Source organism: Dermochelys coriacea, chromosome 8 (genome assembly GCF_009764565.3).
Source record: "Dermochelys coriacea isolate rDerCor1 chromosome 8, rDerCor1.pri.v4, whole genome shotgun sequence".
Classification (NCBI taxonomy): Eukaryota; Metazoa; Chordata; order Testudines; family Dermochelyidae; genus Dermochelys; species Dermochelys coriacea.
In genome coordinates, this window is record NC_050075.1 from 41256881 (window position 1) to 41275259 (window position 18379).

General features: G+C 50.6%; 1 protein-coding gene across 7 annotated transcripts in view; it reads left to right on the forward strand.

Annotated features, from left to right (window-relative positions):
- The first annotated feature begins 1839 nt into the window (after window positions 1-1839).
- The window catches only part of LOC119860311 (P-selectin-like), a 48895-nt gene continuing 32355 nt past the window's right edge, over window positions 1840-18379 (forward strand). For 5 of the 7 annotated variants that reach the window (XM_043490622.1, XM_038413854.2, XM_038413860.2 and 2 more), the window contains exons 1-5: window positions 1840-1970; window positions 4130-4220; window positions 9199-9588; window positions 11082-11189; window positions 11481-11654. In XM_043490622.1, coding sequence (XP_043346557.1) covers window positions 1968-1970; window positions 4130-4220; window positions 9199-9588; window positions 11082-11189; window positions 11481-11654 — 766 coding nt within the window. In that variant the 5' untranslated portion in view covers window positions 1840-1967. The remainder of the gene's footprint in view (window positions 1971-4129; window positions 4221-9198; window positions 9589-11081; window positions 11190-11480; window positions 11655-18379) is intronic. The other 2 variants (XM_043490627.1, XM_043490624.1) reach the window with 2 other exon arrangements.

The following is an 18379-nucleotide window of genomic DNA, read 5'->3' on the forward strand; positions in this document are numbered from 1 at the left end:
CATAGAGGCCTTGGGACTAGGGACTCACAAAGGTATTTAGATGCTGTGACACTCAGGCCCCTTCGCAAAGGGGCCCTTGTTCGTTGCAAACAACTTTCATCTCAGACCTGACAAACTCACTACACCAATCATGTATTGTAGGGTATTTATCCATAAGGGGTAACACGTAAGGTATCTACAGAAAGCTCGTAACTTGTCAAGGCTCAGAATCATTGTGAGATGTGGGTAAGGTAATATTTAAGGAATAATGTAACTATATTGACAGCTTGCTTGGCCTCAGAGTAAAAGTTAGTCCCCAGGGGGTAATGTGCCTTAGTGATAGCTGTCACCTCTCCCTGGTTAGCTGGTGATGTAATGCCAGGCTAAGTTGTATAGTCTTGCTCCATCTGAAGACTTTCAATGGCAGACCCTCAGAGACAACTGCAAACAATCAAAACCACTTGGAAGTAAAAAAGGAAATTACAACAGACAAGGGATTGCCCTGCCTGGGAATAGAGACAAAAGACTTTTTCAGTATAACATTGAAGGGGAGAGGCCCCCTGAATCCATTCATTGAGGAGACATCTTGTTGAATGGGGGTGTTTCATGAACGTTTGGATCCTGGTTCCTGTGACACTGGCCAATTCTGCAACAGACTGAACTTTTGCGGGGCGGGAGAGGGGGAGGTATTTTACCAGCTAGGAAAGAGAACTATTGATAAGTGTGGCCCTAGTTTTCATTTTATGGTTTGGTTTTGTATTGTAACCACAGTTTCAACTACTCTCTTGTTTCTAATGGAATCTGTATTCCTCTTAAATAAACCTTCTCTTGTTTCACTACAAGTGCTGTGTGGTTTACAGGAGCAATGATTTAAGGTGAAACTGGTAAAGTGGGATATGTTGTTCCTTTGGGGACAGAGGATCTGGGCTTTCTGGAAGTAGCCAGAATCAGGTGCTGGATATCATAAGGGAATGATTCAAAGGGACTGGGGTGCACCTGTGAGACAGACAGGGCTGTCCTAACCCATAGGAGAGTGCTTGAGTGGCTGATGGGCTGGTGGGATTAGGGAGCTGACCCCAGCCACCACAGCAAGGCTCCCTTTGGCTAGAGGGTGACTCACAGTCCTGGGTACCCCAAGAATATCACAGGCACCTAAACCCAAGACTTAAGCGCCTAGGTCTGGGGTTTAGGTACCTAAGTCTCAGTTTAAGGCTTCACTGAGATCCACAAAATTCCCACTGGCCCATGTAGGCACCTAAACTCATTTGGCACCTACATTTTCAGGGAAAAGTTCCCTCCACACCTAAGTTTGTGCCTCGAGGCATGTGCCCTGCTGCCTCCCTCTAGGCACCTGGGTACTTAGCTCCTGCCTAAACCCCAGTGCGATCTGTAAATCAGGGGAAGACAGGCGCCTTCTGACTTGCATACAGGGCCCAATCCAGTATGCACGCTCAGAGGCCACCTAACTGGAGCAGGTCCCATCAAAGTCTGGCTGCCAGAGAAGGAGGTGACGGTATCCACCATATGGCTTCTAAGCCACTGGTTAGCACACTCAGCTGGCCTGTGGGAGCCCCAGGTTCAATTCCCCCATTTGCTTGCAGGGGAGAAAGGATTTGCACAGGGGTCTCCCACCTCTCAGGAGAGGTTTCCTAACCACTGGGCTAAGGGCTATTCTGATGGATAGTTTCAGCTGTTGTATTCTGATCAATACCAAATCATTGGAGCAGGGGGACTGAGACCTAGATTTCCCACCTCCCAGGACAGTCCCTACCCACCAGGCTTCACAGTCACTCTCTCTCTGGCCCAATGACTCTTCAAGCTGTGACTTGATGTGGGGGGAGGAATAGGAAAGGGATGCACTGAGGTTCTGCACACGTGAAAGGAAGTGCTGCAAGACACAGCCAAGCAGAGGGACAGCTTAAGTCGTCTCCGGTCCAAGGATTGAGCGAGAGGGGAGGAGAGTGGAGGCTGGCAGGTCAGCACTGGAGATGGTAGGTCTAGCACTTTCTTCTACCTGGGGACATGGTTAGCTTCACCTGTGCAGTGTTTAGGAAAGAGTGAGGCAGGCAGAGGAGCTGCTGCTCACAAGGGAGAGCTACAAGCTGACTCCTTAGCGACAGCCCTCACTCTCTGCCCCAGACACCTCTGAATATGGGTACAGGGGACAGTGCCAGGAACAGAGACCCCAAATGGTCCCCAGAGCAAGACCCTGCATGGGCAACAGGGATGATTCCCTGACAGTGCCTCACAGATCTGTGCAGAAGGAAACTCCAGCTGGTGAGGAGGGTTGAGTTCTCTTCTGTGTTCAACTCTCCAATATTAATTGAAATGAGACCACCCAGCTTCAACCAGCAGAGCCCCACTGCCCAGCCCTGAGCTATCAGAGAAGCCCCTCCACCCTGCTGCCCAGCCCTGAGCTGTCAGGGGAGTCCCCCCTTGCTGCCCAGCCCTGACATACCAGAGGAGCACCCCCTCCAGCTCTGAGTGAGCAGAGGATCCCCGGCCCCCACTGCCCAGCCCTGAGCTGCCAAGGAGAGCCCCCACGCACCCCCATGCACCCCCACCCAGCCCTGGTCTGCCAGGGGAGCCCCCAACACCCAGCCCTGAGTAGTCAGAGAGAGCCCCCCCCCCGCCCTGCCCGACCCTGAGCTGCCACGGGAGCTCCCCCGCCCCAGCTCTGAGCTGCCACGGGAGCCCCCGCTCCATTGCCCAGCCCTGAGCTGACAAGGAGAGCCCCACCCCCACGCACCCACACCGAGCCCTGAGCTGCCAGGGGAGCCCCACCATCCAGCACTGAATGGCCAGGGAAAGAACCTCCCCTGCACTGCCCAGCCCTGAGTGGCCAGGGAGAGGCCCCCCGACCCCACAGCCCAGTCCTGAGGTGATAAGGAGAGCCCCCACCCTCATTGCTATGCAACTCCGGGATTTCACTCCGTCACCTGAGCAAACCTATGAATATCCCCTGCACATCAGTTGGAGATCCCAACCTGGGAAGCAGAGCTAAAAGTTAAAAACCGCATAAGGGGCACTGTTCCCCTGCTTTTCCCTTCCCTTCCTTTCTGCCTTCCCTCTAGATCTCCTACATTAATGACTTTGTTGAATGCTAGCCAATGGCTCCCTGTGCCCCCCAATTCCAGCCAAATGGCTGGTACAGCCGGGCTTTGTAGGCATCACTGGGAACAGCTGATGCACAGATGGTGGAATAGCAGCAACCCCAGCATGAGGATTGGTTGGGAAAGTGGAGATGGGCTACCGGAGATGGCCTCATTCAAAGCCTCCTTGCCAGCCAAAAGACAACATGGAGCCTCTCAGGCCTGGGAGGCTGCTTGGGGAGCCAGCCAGCCAACCCCGGGAAGCTGAGACCTGGATGAGAGGAGCAGCCAACACTACAACCCTTGCCACACCACCACCCTAACTTAACTGGCTCAGACCACACCCCTCCTTTCCCCCAGATCTCTGGGCAAGGCTGGGCTCAGCTCCTGTTGGTAAGATGCCAGAGGGTACAGTTGCACTGTGTTTTAAATCCACAGCAGTGCGTTTCACAGCCCAGGTCTACAGACTCAGGTTCGCAGAGCTCACACTATGGCCCTACACACAGCTGTGTAGACATTCGGGCTGATGCTGGATCCCATCCTCTGAAGCCCAGGGAGAGGAGGTTCATGATGGTGCAGCTTGCAGCATTTCAGGTTTAGACCCATGGGTGGTTACCATTTTTTCTAATTCTAATATAACTCTATTACACCTGAATATTGCTCTGATTGACTGAGATGCTCAGCTGTTTATCTAATTTATGGACAAAAACTGCCTCCATCCTCTGAGCTGAACTCATGACACTGACCAACAACATCTCACACTCATAGTCACGTTCTCTAGGATGTTCATTAACAACCAGTTGTGGAGATGATGTTGTTAAATCAAATCACTTGCCTAAAATTCCAACTGTTCCTTCTTCCCCTGTGGAGGCTGGCAGCTCTTGCCCTTTGAGATTTTGCATTTTATCTGCATTGTGAATATGAACTAATCAGAGATTGTGTCTGTGTCAGCCAGGTGTGTCCAATAGTGTCTGTTTCAGCTCAGTGTGTCAAATATGCCTGGACCTGCCTGCTGTGAAGTACTGAGGGGTTTATGGACATGTTTTTCTGACCCCCAGGGCAGTGCTGTAGGACTCTGCTCCAGTCCAAGGGCTTGGGGACGTGGCTGGATTATCGCCCGACTTCTGTGCTTTGCTGCCATTAGCTGGGGTAAGCTTTCCTGCAGCTCTCTGATGGCCTGCCGCTGACCTTGCCAGGGGAGAACTCACAGACGTAGCCCTGGGAAAGCCCTGGGAGGGAAGTGATATTGTTGTGGCACCAACAGTCACACCTGCTCTGCACAGGGACATTTCACTGGCAGGCACATTGAAACAATTTCATTTGGGCCAGAATTCCCATCCTGAAGTGATTATTTAGGGACCTAAATCCTATTCCTCTTAATCCCTTCTTTTGGCCCCTCCTGTATCCCAGAAACCAGTAGAGTCCCTAGAAATTACCTGAGAAACACAGCCCCCTGAGGCTGTGGAGCCAGGCACTTCCACCCTAGTTACAAGGAGAGGCCTTCTCGGCCTCCCAACGCAGCTCACAGTTCCCCAGCCAGGCTAGGTGCCGATGAACTCGTCTGCACAGGCATGGTCCAGGCCAGCTCTCTCCTCTGACTGCAATGTCTGGACCCCATTTCCAGCTCCAGCACCAGCACCAGCAGCAGTGCGAGTGTTGGGGCAGACAGAGTGCAGGAGGTTGGCACCTGTCGTGAATTAGAGGGTCTGGTCCAGGGGGGTAACCCCTTTAGTGTGCCAGACTTCCAAGGGCAGGCCACGTGACTCTATTACTGCAGGCCTGGGCCTTCAGATTCCAGCACCCCTATTTCTCACTGTGGCTATCTGCAGTGAATCCAGCTGAGTTCAGACACCTGAGAGAGCTTGTCCCCTCTTAGGGAGCAATGCACCCATGAGATTATTTGGCAGCCTTTTCAAAACTAGGTAGCTTTGATTAGTTACCTGGAATCCAGCATCAGTGAGTCCTCAGTCAGCATGAGACAGCCAAGCTTCAGAGTCCATATCAGTAGGAGCAATTGTTTTGCCATGCCCTGATTCTCCAGGGTCCTTCTTCACTCTCTCTGACTCTGTCTGTGTGAGACCATCTGCTCATCACAGCAACCTCTGCAGACAACCGCTTGCCACCTCATCCATTTGTCTCCACATATAGCCTTTTCACTCTGATTCCCTGCAGAGGGTTGGAGGAAGTTAAGCATTAATGGCCCAATACTAGGCTCTTCCATTACCAATGCAGGGTCTCCAATTCCTGTGTGTAGATTCCAGCCAGTTCTTGCTAAGCTGTCTGGTTCCAAGGAGAAAAACCCTTTCTGCCCAGTGGGTAACAACACAAAGTGGAGACATACCTCGAGGTTTATAACAATTGTACAGAAAGTCCCCACATTTCTCATAGCACCTCTCAGAAATCCTGCTTGACACTGTGACTGTGTACAAGTGTCTTCTTCCAAGTAGCCCCTCCAGTCATGCCATCTCTGGCTGGCACCCAGAACCCAGTTCAGGCAGCAGCTCCCTGGTGCACAAGAAGATTGCTCCATACCTGGCCAGCTTGTGCTTGGAAAGCCCAGTTATCACATTTCCTCCAAGGACAGGTTGCTATTCGCCTCTCCTGTATGGATCCTCCCCTATCTGTTGCAGAGAGAGGAGAGCCCTCCCACTCTCAGCTCTGCTCTCAGGTATACAGACGCAATCTCCATCGACTGAGTTGCACCTGTGAATTGAAGGCTAGACCTCAGCCCACAGCTCTCCTAGTGGCATTTCCCATGAGGAGTTTAGCTGTGAAATACGGCACATACTGTTGAAACATGGATTTGCTGTGTACATATCCGGGGCCAGTGGCATTAATTTCAACAGAGCTGTGCTGGTGTACACCAGGCACGGAGCTGTCCCAGGGTGGTATCTACAATGCAAGAAACAGGGCAAGGAAGAGAACATTGTTCTTGGGTGAGTTCCTTGGCGCACGCTGGTCTGTGCTGGGTATCGCTTTTGTCTTCTGACTACAGCCTTGACATCGTTCGGACTGAAGAGTCTTTGATATCTGTTCAAACCTGAGCGTCGGGCCTGAGGAACTACTCTGCCTAGACCTCTGCACAAAGCTGACCCCGACCCCAGGCCATTCAGCAGATTTGAAAATGTTCTGTTCACTTTTTAAATAACTGTTCATTCTTGCACTGCCAGGCTTGAGATCAGCACCAGTGCTGTCATATCATGAGCAGGGCTGGGGGAAGCTGTGCCCCAGGGGAATCCTGCTGCATTATTTCCAGGGACATCAGAGGAAGATCAGAGTGTCATGTTGCTGGTTGCTTATCTGAGCCCTTTGTTAGCTCCAAAATAGAGATGGGCACCCACTGCAGAATGGGGGGCCAGGTGTCCTGAGCCCCAGTGCTCCATGGAAATGGGAGTCTTGAGCTCTGGTTCACCCTATTATAGAGAAGAGAGAGGGGGAGAAGTTTGATTTTGGGGGTTGTTTGGGCTCATCTTTACTGTAAAGCATTTGAGGTGCATCCCTCATAACATGGGTGTAATATTCACCAGGCACAATGGGAGTGACAAGCAGAGCTTGGTGGGTTGGGGAGACCTCAAATGGCATGAATATTTTCATCAGATAAACACCCAACATTCCAGATCCCAAACCGAATCCTCAGGACATCTTGTGTCAGCAACACTGTGCTTTAATTCTCCAGGGAGGAGTTCTCTTGTGAGATTTTGAGTCCTTCTTATTCCAACCAGGCCAGAAATGCCACAAGAATAGCACTGAGTGCCATGATGCTTTGGCACTTCCACTTTCAGGCCCATCACTAGCAGATGTGCAGAGGGCCTCAAGCACCACATGAAAAGTAATGGGAGGGGACAGCTTGTCAAGCTTCCTGAACTCCCAAAGGGCTCTGGCTTTGACTTTTGTGCAAATAAACCAATCCATCATGTCAGCACTCCCATGGATTCTTATAAAACTTTAACCACAAGTCTGGCTCTTTTTGGCTCATCTAAATGGATGCCAAGGTGCTGGTGGTTTCTGGGAAATCTTTACGCCGGATGAGGCAATGTTAAAAGTGGAGCTAGTTGGGAAGTTTCCATCAAAATGTTTTGTTAAAGGAAAATTCAGATTCAGCAAAATCAAAATTTTCTACAGGAAAATTTTGATTTTGCTGAATTTTTTTGATTTTCCATTGGGGAAAATCTAAATCAAATCTTTTGTTTCAGGTCAATTCAACCCATATCAAAATATTTCAGTCTGTTGAACTGAACTGTAACATTTCTTTTCACGTCAGTTTGCTATTAACCTGCATCTATCTTTGGTGAGACGCTGTCTCATGGGAGTTGTAGTTTGGGTGTTTCATATGCCCATTTTATTCAAAAGTCCAGGCTCCTTGGCCAGACTATATCCCCCATGATACACTGTTGTCTTCCCTCTGATGGGACATATGGCTGCAGTTGTATCCTGGGAGATACAGACTAGCCAGGGATCCTGAGCCAGAACTGCAAAGAAGAGAGGCTGTCTCTCCTGGGCTCTCAATGACCATCTTCTGAGCTCAGGCAGCGCGGAGCAGGAAGCTGCCTTATTTGAAAGCAGAGGGGCAAGAGCCAGACCTGCAGTGAGTGGGGATGGCAGGGGGTGTAGATTGGGAAAAGGAGTCCAGGGGGAAGACTGGGACTGGAGGTTTGCATCAGAGAGAAAAAAACTGGGATTGGGAATTGGAGAGAGGAGAGACTGGAACTGGCTGGGCAAGGAGACCGGGACTGGGATCCAGGGGAGACTGGGATTGCCTCTTCCCCAGAGCAAGTCACTTAAACCAAACGTTTCCCAGGTGGCCACTGAATGTGTGTTCCTCACTTTCTTGATGCTCAAATTGAGACCCTATGGTCTGATTTGCAGAAGTGCTGAAGACTCACTGCTGCAACTGAACTCAATGGGAACAGTGGTCTGAACATAGAAAGTGCTTTATAATGCTAAATACTCCAGAAAATCAGGTCCTAGGGGTCTCAAATGTAGAGCCCGGCGTGGATACACAATTTGTATCTGCAGATGTGGATATCTGTCCGTATAAAGCGAATAGCCATGGATTTGCAGTGCTCTAGTCACAATGAGTGAGACCAGCAGGGCCATAGCCAATGACTGGGCCAGGAACCACAGCAACGAAAGAAGCAGCATGTTGGGCTGCCACTCGCAGGAGCCAGCACCCAGCCCTGGCAGCTCCTCCGGCATGGCTGTACCTCCTCCGGCCCCCCCCGCCCTCTCCCCCTCCCCCACTGGGTTGGGCACTAGGCTCACTGGCAGCTGTCTCTGGTCACACTTGTGTGTGCAAGCAGCATCTCCTGACCTAGAACATGTGAGCCTGTCTCACTCATTGTCACTAGAGCCCTGCAAGTCTGCAGATATCTGCTTTATATCCATGGATATCCGCATCTGTGGATATAAATTGTGTATCTGCGCAGGGCTCTACTCAAATGGGACACCCAAAATTACTTTCTGCCTTGATCTCTCTGGTCCAGCTCCTCAAAGGTATTTAGGCACCTAACTTGCCATAAAATCAATGGCAGTTAGGTGCATAAACATCTTTGAGAACCAGTGCCTATATGCCTTTGTTCCCATCTGTGAAATGGGGATAATACCACTCTCTCATCTCCCAGGACCATTGTGAGAATAAACTCATTGATATTTGTAAAGCACTCAGATACTGCAATGATGAGCACTATAGAAAAGCCTTTGGGGAAATGAATAATTCTGTCTTCAGAGTAGGGTTTGTACAGTAAATAAGGCTGGGGTGGCGGGGCAGCCACACATTGACCAGCGAGGAGAAAACAAACTATTGAATAGCTGCTCATTCAGCGAGCACCATCCATCCTCTGCACTGAGTGAGGCAGAGGACCTATGGAAAAATAGTATGTTATCATGCCATTAAAGACTATACCATCGTGTATACGTACAAGGGGGCTGAACTCAGTTACATGGGCAACCTTAATTGTGGCATTTCCTAACGTTTGAGCGCTTGACTTTGCAACCTAAATAATGTTCTTTTAATGGAGTTATTTTGTGTGTGATATAAGATATAGTCTGGTGTCACCCGTAGATAGTCAACCCATAGCTCTGTCACTGATTGTAACACAAGTTTGCCTGTTTTTACCCTTTCCAACAGTGCTCATGACTCAGATGGAGGTGGGAGCCTGGACCTACCATTATGGTGACAAATCTGATTACTCATGGGAGGTGGCCAGAAACTTTTGCAGGTCATTCTACACTGACCTCGTAGCAATCCAGAACCAGGGGGAAATTGCTTATCTCAACAGAGTCTTACCTCGCCATAGAACATACTACTGGATTGGGATACGAAAGATAAACAATGTCTGGACCTGGGTTGGTACCAACAAAGCCTTGACAAAGGAAGCTGAGAACTGGGCTAGCAGGGAACCCAACAATAAAGGGAGGAACCAAGACTGTGTGGAGATTTACATAAAGCGGAACCATGATGCTGGAAAATGGAACGATGAGCACTGCCAAAAGAAAAAGAGGGCGCTGTGTTACCAAGGTAATCACCCCACCACTGTCATTCTCTATGTAAGTGTGTGTGTCTGTCTAACATGTGTAGGATTGGGGAGAGTTGCTGGATTGACAGCTCTGGAGAATTATGTCCCTAATTGTTCACAGAAGTGTGTCAATGGGCTGGCCACCTCCCATGCCCCCTCGTGGTCTGAGGTTGCTCCGCAAGCCACTCTCGCCTCGCTTGGCTGGAGTCTTTCCTTACTTCCTGAAGTCTGTTCTCCCTGGCTCTCAGCCTTCTTCAGCCCTCTGGCTAGGGCTTCCTTCCAAGCCAAAAGCCTGCCCCCAGTGAAGGGTTTCCTGCAGAAGCCTCCTGGCTTGTCTCTCCCTGAGCATCCCCCTTCTCTGAAGGTTCCTGCCACTTGTCCAGGGACATCAGCTGACCCTTGCTCAGCTGTGCCTACCTAGGAACTAGGGTTAGCTGGCCCCATGCCTCTAGCCCTTAAAGGGCCAGACACACTGTTACAAAGAGGCACGGTCTGGGCAGAGGAACTTAACCCACCCACCCAGCTAGAGTGCCTCAACCCTGATCTGCAGGGTCAGTCGGTCTCCATAGCCCACTGAGTTCTGACTTCTCTATGGAGACAGCCACCAAGGGCCTTTTAGTGCTAGCTGCTGTTAGGCATTAGTGATATTGTCCCATGGCTAGCAGCACAGGCCTGCACCCGCTTTGCATGTTAGCTGCTGTGTGCAACACCTGTGCCTGGGAGCGCTCACTGCTGTGGTGCTCTCTGTGTCTCTCTGGTTCCTTTGGTTGGGGAGTTAAAGTCTTGATTTCCAAGTTCTCCCTCACAAATGGTCCATACAGACGGGAGCTGAACCTGTGCTCTGAAAGTCTTGCTTTGATCCCTACATTCTTCTCATCACAAAGTCCCATTGTAAATTGACATGCCAGACACTTGGCCCCAGGAGCAGCTGTTCTGAGCTTTTGGGAGATGCAGTGCAGTCTCCTTGCCAAAGAGTTACTACCCTCTTCGGAGCGCAATCAGTGTTGGGGAAGGCAGGGAGGTCAAAGCACTAAAGCTAGCTATAGCTAAACATGGCACATGCTGGCCTCTGACCAATGCATGGATATTTCCCCTGCAGGCCCAGCAAGCAACACTCCATCTCAATCCAGAGGGCAGCCTACCCATCCAGGTCAGCGCTGTCCACAGGCAACGCCTCTGGGTCCAAAAGCAGTGTGACAATCAATCAGTGCAAAGCAGCCACTGCCTCCAAGCTTCTGGCAAGGTGCCAATGCCACCTGGCTGGGCAAAGTTTGGGTGTCCTGGATGTTATCTAGGCCCCATGTGCTCTTGCAGGGCCTGAGCCAAGGCCTTTGAAGGCAGGTTTTTTTTTTCCATGGCTTTAACAGGCTCTGAAAGAATCCCGCAATGAAGAAATGCAGCAGGGATGGAGTGCAGGATTCAGGCAGTGGGGTGGGTTATGATTTGTCTCTAAGGAGCTGTTAGGGTAAATTCTAACCCAGCTGTATCTCTGCAGCGTCTTGCCAGAGTTCCTCCTGCAGCCAGCATGGTGATTGCATAGAGACCATCGGGAACTATACCTGTGATTGCTACCCTGGTTTCTACGGGCCTGAGTGTGAACACGGTGAGGACAGTCGAACAGGGATACTAGGGGAGGGAGCCCTGCTGCAGGGACTGCTACTGTCACTGCATTTACTTTCTGGAGGGTCTCCCCAGAGACGTCCTTTGGGATGATGGCCTGGGCACCCATCAGTGCTGCTCCTAGATTCACCAAAGAGGGGAGCTAGCCCAGCTGGAGGAATGGCCTTTGCTATTGCTCCAGAGTGGGGTGGGGTTGTAGCCTCCCAAGGGCCTGACCGCTTGAAATCCCACCCCCCTGCCTCCCAGTTGCTCATGCTGCTGTATGTCCTTTTAGTTGTGAGGTGCAAAAACCTTGACCCTGGGCCTGACTGCAGTCATCCCCTGGGGGAATTTAGCTACAACTCCACATGCAAGTTCCGGTGCCAGGAGGGATTTGAACTGCAAGGGCTGGACATGCTGCAGTGCTTGGCATCGGGGAACTGGACAGCAGAGGCTCCGGAGTGTGCAGGTGGGTGCCAGCAGCTGCTCCTGCCTCCTCCCCACTGATTGTACATTGGGATTCTCAGAGCCTATGTGGGGAACAACCCAGATCCACTGACGCTGATTGGAAGCTGGGCACCTCGCCCCTTTGAACAGCCCCAGCCTTAGCATTTAATACCTTTGGCTTCTCATGCGATGTTTGCAACCAGTGGTTGGCCTGGAGCCCTCGCTAATCTTTCTGTCTCTCTGGGGTTTATACCACACTCATCTCCATGTTATCTGTGCCTTTACCAGCTCTACATGTACAAGTATCGTCTCTGGCTGGTTTCCCCATCTTTCAATGGTGGTTTGTTTTTAACTGTAAAATGTAGTCAAGCTCCAGCTGAATGTAACTCGTTTGATGTATTCAGCTTGGGAAGCTCCACAACAATCACAGGAACCACCCGAGTTTGCAGGCTGGATGAGGGTTGTCCACTGCCACACCTGTCAAACTTCAGCAGTGTGTCCAAAGAGTCCCATTCAGATATTGTAGGGCAGCATGCATGGACTGGCCATTGGAGGGGGATCTCATAGTCGAGTGATGTGGAGGAGAAATCCATTCTTTGTGGCATTATACCATGTTAGGGATACTCAACATGCATGAAGTCACAGGGCTTAGAGATGGGGGGAGACCAGCCAGCCCATCGTGCTCATCCCCTGGCTGGAGGCATTGCAGGATGTTGCCTCATTGGGTATCATCCTAGGATCTGTGCCACCATTTTCTTCGCTTGCATTGCACAGTGATTCTTGAAGCAAGGCAGCCCAGAGTCAGTCCTGTGTTTCTTGTGTCACTGTTTCCCTATGAAATGTGCTCAGGTTACAAGTAAAAAGATGTTTTCTCCTGTGTGTCAGCTGCAGTGCCTTGTGAATGCCATTCTGGGTACACACACAGGTCCGGGGCTAATGCTCTGTTATTATCAGAGCTCCAGTTGTCTGCTCTTTTTCTTCACAAACTCCAGCAGGTTCTCAGACTATTATATGGTGGTCTGAAAGGGAAACTTCATTGCACCAGCCTTGCAAACCTGGCCTTGGACCGCTGACTCGAGCTGAGTTCTTTTCTTTCTGCACATCTCACCAGGTAACACAAACTCTCCTCATGACATGAGACCCATTCAGTTACAACTCACCAAACCAGCTGCTGTGCACGAGTCTGCACTGGTGAAACTGATGGGAGGTTAGGACACGGTTCCATTGATGATGCACAAGAAGCAATGGGGCTGCTGGTCACTCCTTCACTCCCGCTTCTTGCTCCAGCCTAGTAGATGTAAAGAGTGGAAATGTTTATTTGAGTCACTAAAGACAGGTGCATGGGGAGCAGACCAGCTGAGTTTGTACCACATTAACTAGATCTGTATAGAAATCAATGTAGCTAACCCTAGCGAGGCTACAGTGACATCGATACAGAGATGCTTAGAGAAGTTAGGCTATTTCTGTAATGTTACAGGGTAAATAAACAGCTCTTGCACTGCACAAGCTGTGTGCAGCCCAGCCCAGGCAGGGCCATTGACCCATACTCTTCACCAGAGCAGAACCACACCTGCAGTGGTGTTTGTGATCATAGAATCATACAAGAATCATAGAAGAGACCTCAGGAGGTCATCTAGTCCAACCCCCTGCTCAAAGCAGGACCAACCCCAACTAAATCATCCCAGCCAGGGTTTTGTCAAGCCAGGTCTTAAAAACCTCTAAGGATTCAGATTCCACCACCTCCCTAGGTAACCCATTCCAGTACTTCACCACCCTCCTAGTGAAATAATGTTTCCTAATATCCAACCTAGACCTCCCGTACTGCAACTTGAGACCATTGCTCCTTGTTCTGTCATCTGCCACCACTCAGAACAGCTGAGCTCCATCCTCTCTGGAATCCCACTTCAGGTAGTTGAAGGCTCCTATCAAATCCCCCCCTCACTTTTCCCTTCTGCAGACGAAACAAGCCCAGTTCCCTCAGCCACTCCTCGTAAGTTATGTGCCCCAGCCCCCTGATCATTTTTGTTGCCCTCCGCTGGACTCTCCAATTTGTCCACATCCTTTCTGTAGTGGGGGACCAAAACTGGATGCAATACTCCAGGTATGGCCTCACCAGTGCCAAATAGAGGGGAATAATCACTTCTCTCGATCTGCTGGCAATGCTCCTACTAATGCAGCCCAATATGCCGTTAGCTTCTTGGCAATAAGGGCACACTGTTGACTCAGATCCAGTTTCTCATCCACTGTAATCCCCAGGTCCTTTTCTGCAGAACTGCTGCTTAGCCAGTCAGTCCCCAGCTTGTAGCGGTGCATGGGATTCTTGCGTCCTAAGTGCAGGACTCTGCACTTGTCCTTGTTGAAACTCATGAGATTTCTTTTGGCCCAATCCTCCAATCTGTCTAGGTCACTCTATCCCTATCCCTACCCTCTCTGCCTTTTCTTCCACTTGTTTTCACTCCATTTCCCTCCTTAGAGCCCTCCTGCTTCTCTACATGAGCCCTCACTCTGGGCCGTTTGTACTCTCCAGAGACAGGGATGCTGAGAAAGGGAGGAGTTGGGAGGTGAATCCTGCTGTTGCTGTTACTAGGGCTGAGGGCTGTCTCCTCTTGGGAGCCCCCTGCCTCACCATCCCTTATCCCCAGGGAGCAGCATGACACAGGGCTTGCAGGAAATGCTGCTTTGGCAACTAGCTGCTTTCACAATTTCTTTCTCGACTTGTTGCTCAGATCTCTATGCTCTCCTTTGCCTTCCCAGCTGGAAAGTGGATCCCTGGTCCTGGGGTGCATGGATGTTAACTGCATGGAAAGGGAGGTGTGTTCTTCGGCAGCATAGTCAGGGGCAGGGGATTGAGTCCCCTTGTGCACTCAGAGCACCAGGGAAAGGGCATTCATGTAATGCTGGTGCAGGCTGGGTGTCTCCTGTCTGCCTGGTGCCTGCAGAGAGCTAGAGAGATGGTCATAGCCCCATGACATGACACTCCCCAGCTGCAGCTTCACTGGACATTAATGACAGCTGGCCCTAGGGAAAATGGAAAGGAGAGTCTTTGCTTCTCTCTTGAAAAACACTGAGTTTCTGCCTTGGAAAAGTAACCAAGGCAACTCTGGGGCTAGGACAGGATGCTTGTCGCTAAAAATCACCAAGGATTCCCAGGGCTGGGGGTGCAAAAACAACTTACCAAGGGGTGTGGTGGATTCTCCATCCCTTAGAGTGCTACACAGGAGGTCAGACTATAATGGTCACTTCTGGCCTTAACATCTATAAATTAAGTTGCCTCTTAAACTTCTCTTTATAAGATAAATAGATCATTTTTGTTCTTACTAGAAGGCAGGTTTTATAGCTTTCATTAGCCTGATAGCTTTTTTCTGAACCCTCTCCAATTTTGCAAAGCCCTTTTAAAAGTGTGTGCCCAGAACTGGACACAGGCTTCCATTAGTGGTGTCACCTGTGCTGTGTTTAGAGGCAAAATCCCTCTCTACTTGCACTTGATATTCCCCTGTATCTGCTCAGATCAATTCTAGGCAGGGGCAGCAGGTCTGTATAATTTTTGGTGGTGCCCAGAACAGGTCCAAGTCCCGCACCCCCACACCTGCCTTGTAAGCTGATATATATTTTTTAAAATAATGTAAAAATGTGAGAGCTCTTGGGTGGCGCTGGGGATGAGGGGTGTGGGGTGTGGGAGGGGCTCAGGCAGAGGGTTAGGGTGCAGGGGTGAGGGCTGTGGAGTGGGGCCGGGAATGAGGGGTTCATGATGCTGGAGGGGGCTCAGGGCTAGGGCAGAGGGTTGGGGTGCAGGGGGGTGAGGGCTCTGGCTGGGGGTGCAGGCTCTGGGGTGGGGCAGGGCTGGGGCTGAGGAGTTTGGTGTGCTGGCAGGCTGCCCTGGGGCTGGGGCCAGAGAGGAGGACTTCCCCCCAGCCCTCTCCCCACCAGCAGCAGTGAGTTCCAGGGCAGGGGCCCTCTGGCAGCACACTTACCTCGCACCACTGTCATTGCACTTGCTCCTAGGGCCCCTCTCAGGTCCAGGAAGCCTTCTCAGCTCCCCTGTGGTGGGTGCCAGAGGGGGGCTGCCGTCACATGTATGCCTCCTCCCCTGTTGCTGCCCTTCATTCTAGCCTCACTGGGGGTGGGGGATGGGACTGCCCCTTGCCCAGCATGGGGCAGAAGTGGTGACTCCAGACGGGGGGGCCCTCCTATGCTGGTGGAGAGGCCTTCCAGAAAAGGGAAGGGTCTGAGGCAGAAGGGCAGGGGCAGGGTCAGCCTGCCCTGGCACTAGTGGATGGGGGCACTAGGACCCTGCAGCAGCAGTTGATGCCAGGAGCCAGCAGAGCAGAGTGCAGCATGGAGCTGCGTGGGGGGAGGAGCAGCCACTGGCTTGAGGCAGGGATGTTCTGGGGCCCGGGGAAGGTGCACAGGGGCAGCAAGTGAGGACCAGGGGACACTCGGGCTGGCGCACGGTGGCAGCAGGCGGGGCTGGGGGAGAGACCCAGCCCCAAACCTTGGTGGATCCAGGCCCCCAGGCCCTGAATATCACTGGAGCCACGGCACTATGGACCCATATAACTGGCCGCCCCTGGTTGTGGGAGGGCATTCTACGCAAAGGGGTGATTCAGAAGAAAGCACGAAGATGCTTGTGGGAGCCAGCTAACCAGAGGCAGAGGCTGGCAGCGTGGGTAGAGCAGAGGGCCTGAGGGTGGAAACATGATAAAAATCAAGATCAGATAAGTAGGGAGAGGCAGAGTTGTGCAGGAACAGATATGTTTGGGGTGTAACCAGCTAACCCTCCCCCACATCTTCAGCTAGCCCTGTGCATAGCAGTGTGAGCTTGGTAAACAACAGTCCCTTACAACTGGGGCTAGCAAAAATTGTTTTGCAGGGCGACTCAAATGCTAAGGCTGGCTTTGATGTGCAGCTGTCAAAGAAATACTAGCAGATGCCACACATAGCCAATCTGACTTAGAGGACTAGGAACTGACCGAGAAGCAACTACAGACCTCAGCCTTGACAAGCTTAATTCTAGTAGTGAATGGTCTGCAGCAGATATCCCCTCACACTGGAGCTGCACTGTGCATTTCCTAGATCGTGCCCATGACTGTGGCCTCTGCAGCATGTTCTAACTGCTTGAAACCTACCCTGCTCTAGAGTGAGTCCAGCAAGAGTCATGGGCTTTGTGAAGGTGTCAGTAAGAACAGGAGCAGTCCAAAGCCTTAAGCTTTGTCCGATGGATGATTTGCAACCAGAAAGGCCCCTCTGAACCCCTGTGTTTCCTGGGTTTCTGCTGCTGCAGACATTCACAATAGTCAAGAGTGTTTGGATTTAAAAGTACAAGCCATCATTGATGGGGCAGCCAGATTTTCCAGGGGAGAAAGCAGCACCCTTGACCTGGTAGGAGGGTTCCTCCTGGCAGGCGGAGAGCCTAGTGGGGCATGGGCAGGTAATGGAGGATTTGGCAGCTGTGAGGTTATGGATATGTATCTTAACCCACCCACTTCATTCATGGAACTGAATGAGCTGCCCCTGCTGGCTACCTGGAACGCTACAATAGTTTGTCATGTTCCTTGGTGCTGTCATTAAGTAGCCTTTTCTATGCACTTTGTTTCTTTAATGTGACAGTAAAGTAATTCCTACCTCTGAAAGACTGGCAGGGTGACAGACAGACTATTGCTAGGTCCAGAACATTTCATCAGACCAAAACAAGTCAAGCTAGGAAAGGAGCAGGTCTCTGACACAGAAGTGGGGTGTCTACAAACAGAACCCTAGTAGGAAAGAGTAAATAATTTTATTGACTAAAGAATCACATTTGATAAGACACATTTTGGCCCCGATCATGAAGAGCTCTCAACTGTGGGCAATTGGAATAAATGAGCCCTGAATGTGTCTTGTTCAACTTGATCCTTTAAATGATAACGAACACCTACCTCTGGTCTTCCCATCAGTAGCTCTCAAAGCTCTTTACAAAGCAGGTCAGTATCACTATCCCCATTCTACAGATGGGGAAACAGAAAGGGAGTGGAAGTGGCTCACCTAAGGTCACCCCACGGGCCAGCAGCAGAACCCAGGTCTCTCCTGCGGAAGTAGGCCACATTGTCCGTTTTCTAATGGGGCTCTTGAACATTTTATAGCTATATCTGTCCACAGCTGAATTCTTCTTTTTCTCTAGCTTGGCTTAAATGTTATATTTTGCATGGATTAAATGTATTTGTTAATTGTACCCCTTGAAGTTTCTAATGATGCAGCTCCTTTAGGTGTTTCAGTTCAGTACTTTTACTCCAAGAATGCAATAAAAGATCATATCAAACGATTGCAAGTAATAGGGTGCATTGTGTAAGATGCACAGTGACTGATACCTGGGCTCAGCGGCAGGACCCTATGCATTACTTTCTGCAGGATTGGATGGCAGGTAGTCAGGATGGCAAGGGCAGTGCAGGTACACATCTTTCACCCTGCATCTTACATTGAAATTATGTTCATGGACTCCATATACAGATGGTACATGGTACTAAAAGATGCTCTGAGTGTCTAGTTAAGACTGTGATATTATATTGTTTTATAAGAGAAGCAGTATGTGATCACATAACTGAAAACTGTACCACAATGTATGATCAAAGAGGAGCCGACTTGTCCAAGTTGTGCATGCAGGTGTAACATCAGCATTTCTTGACTTCTGAGCACCTAGTGGTGCAAATTCAGGTATCCCCATAGCATCATTTTGGGGATGGAATTTCCCAAGTTGTTGTTTTAAAGAACAAAGTA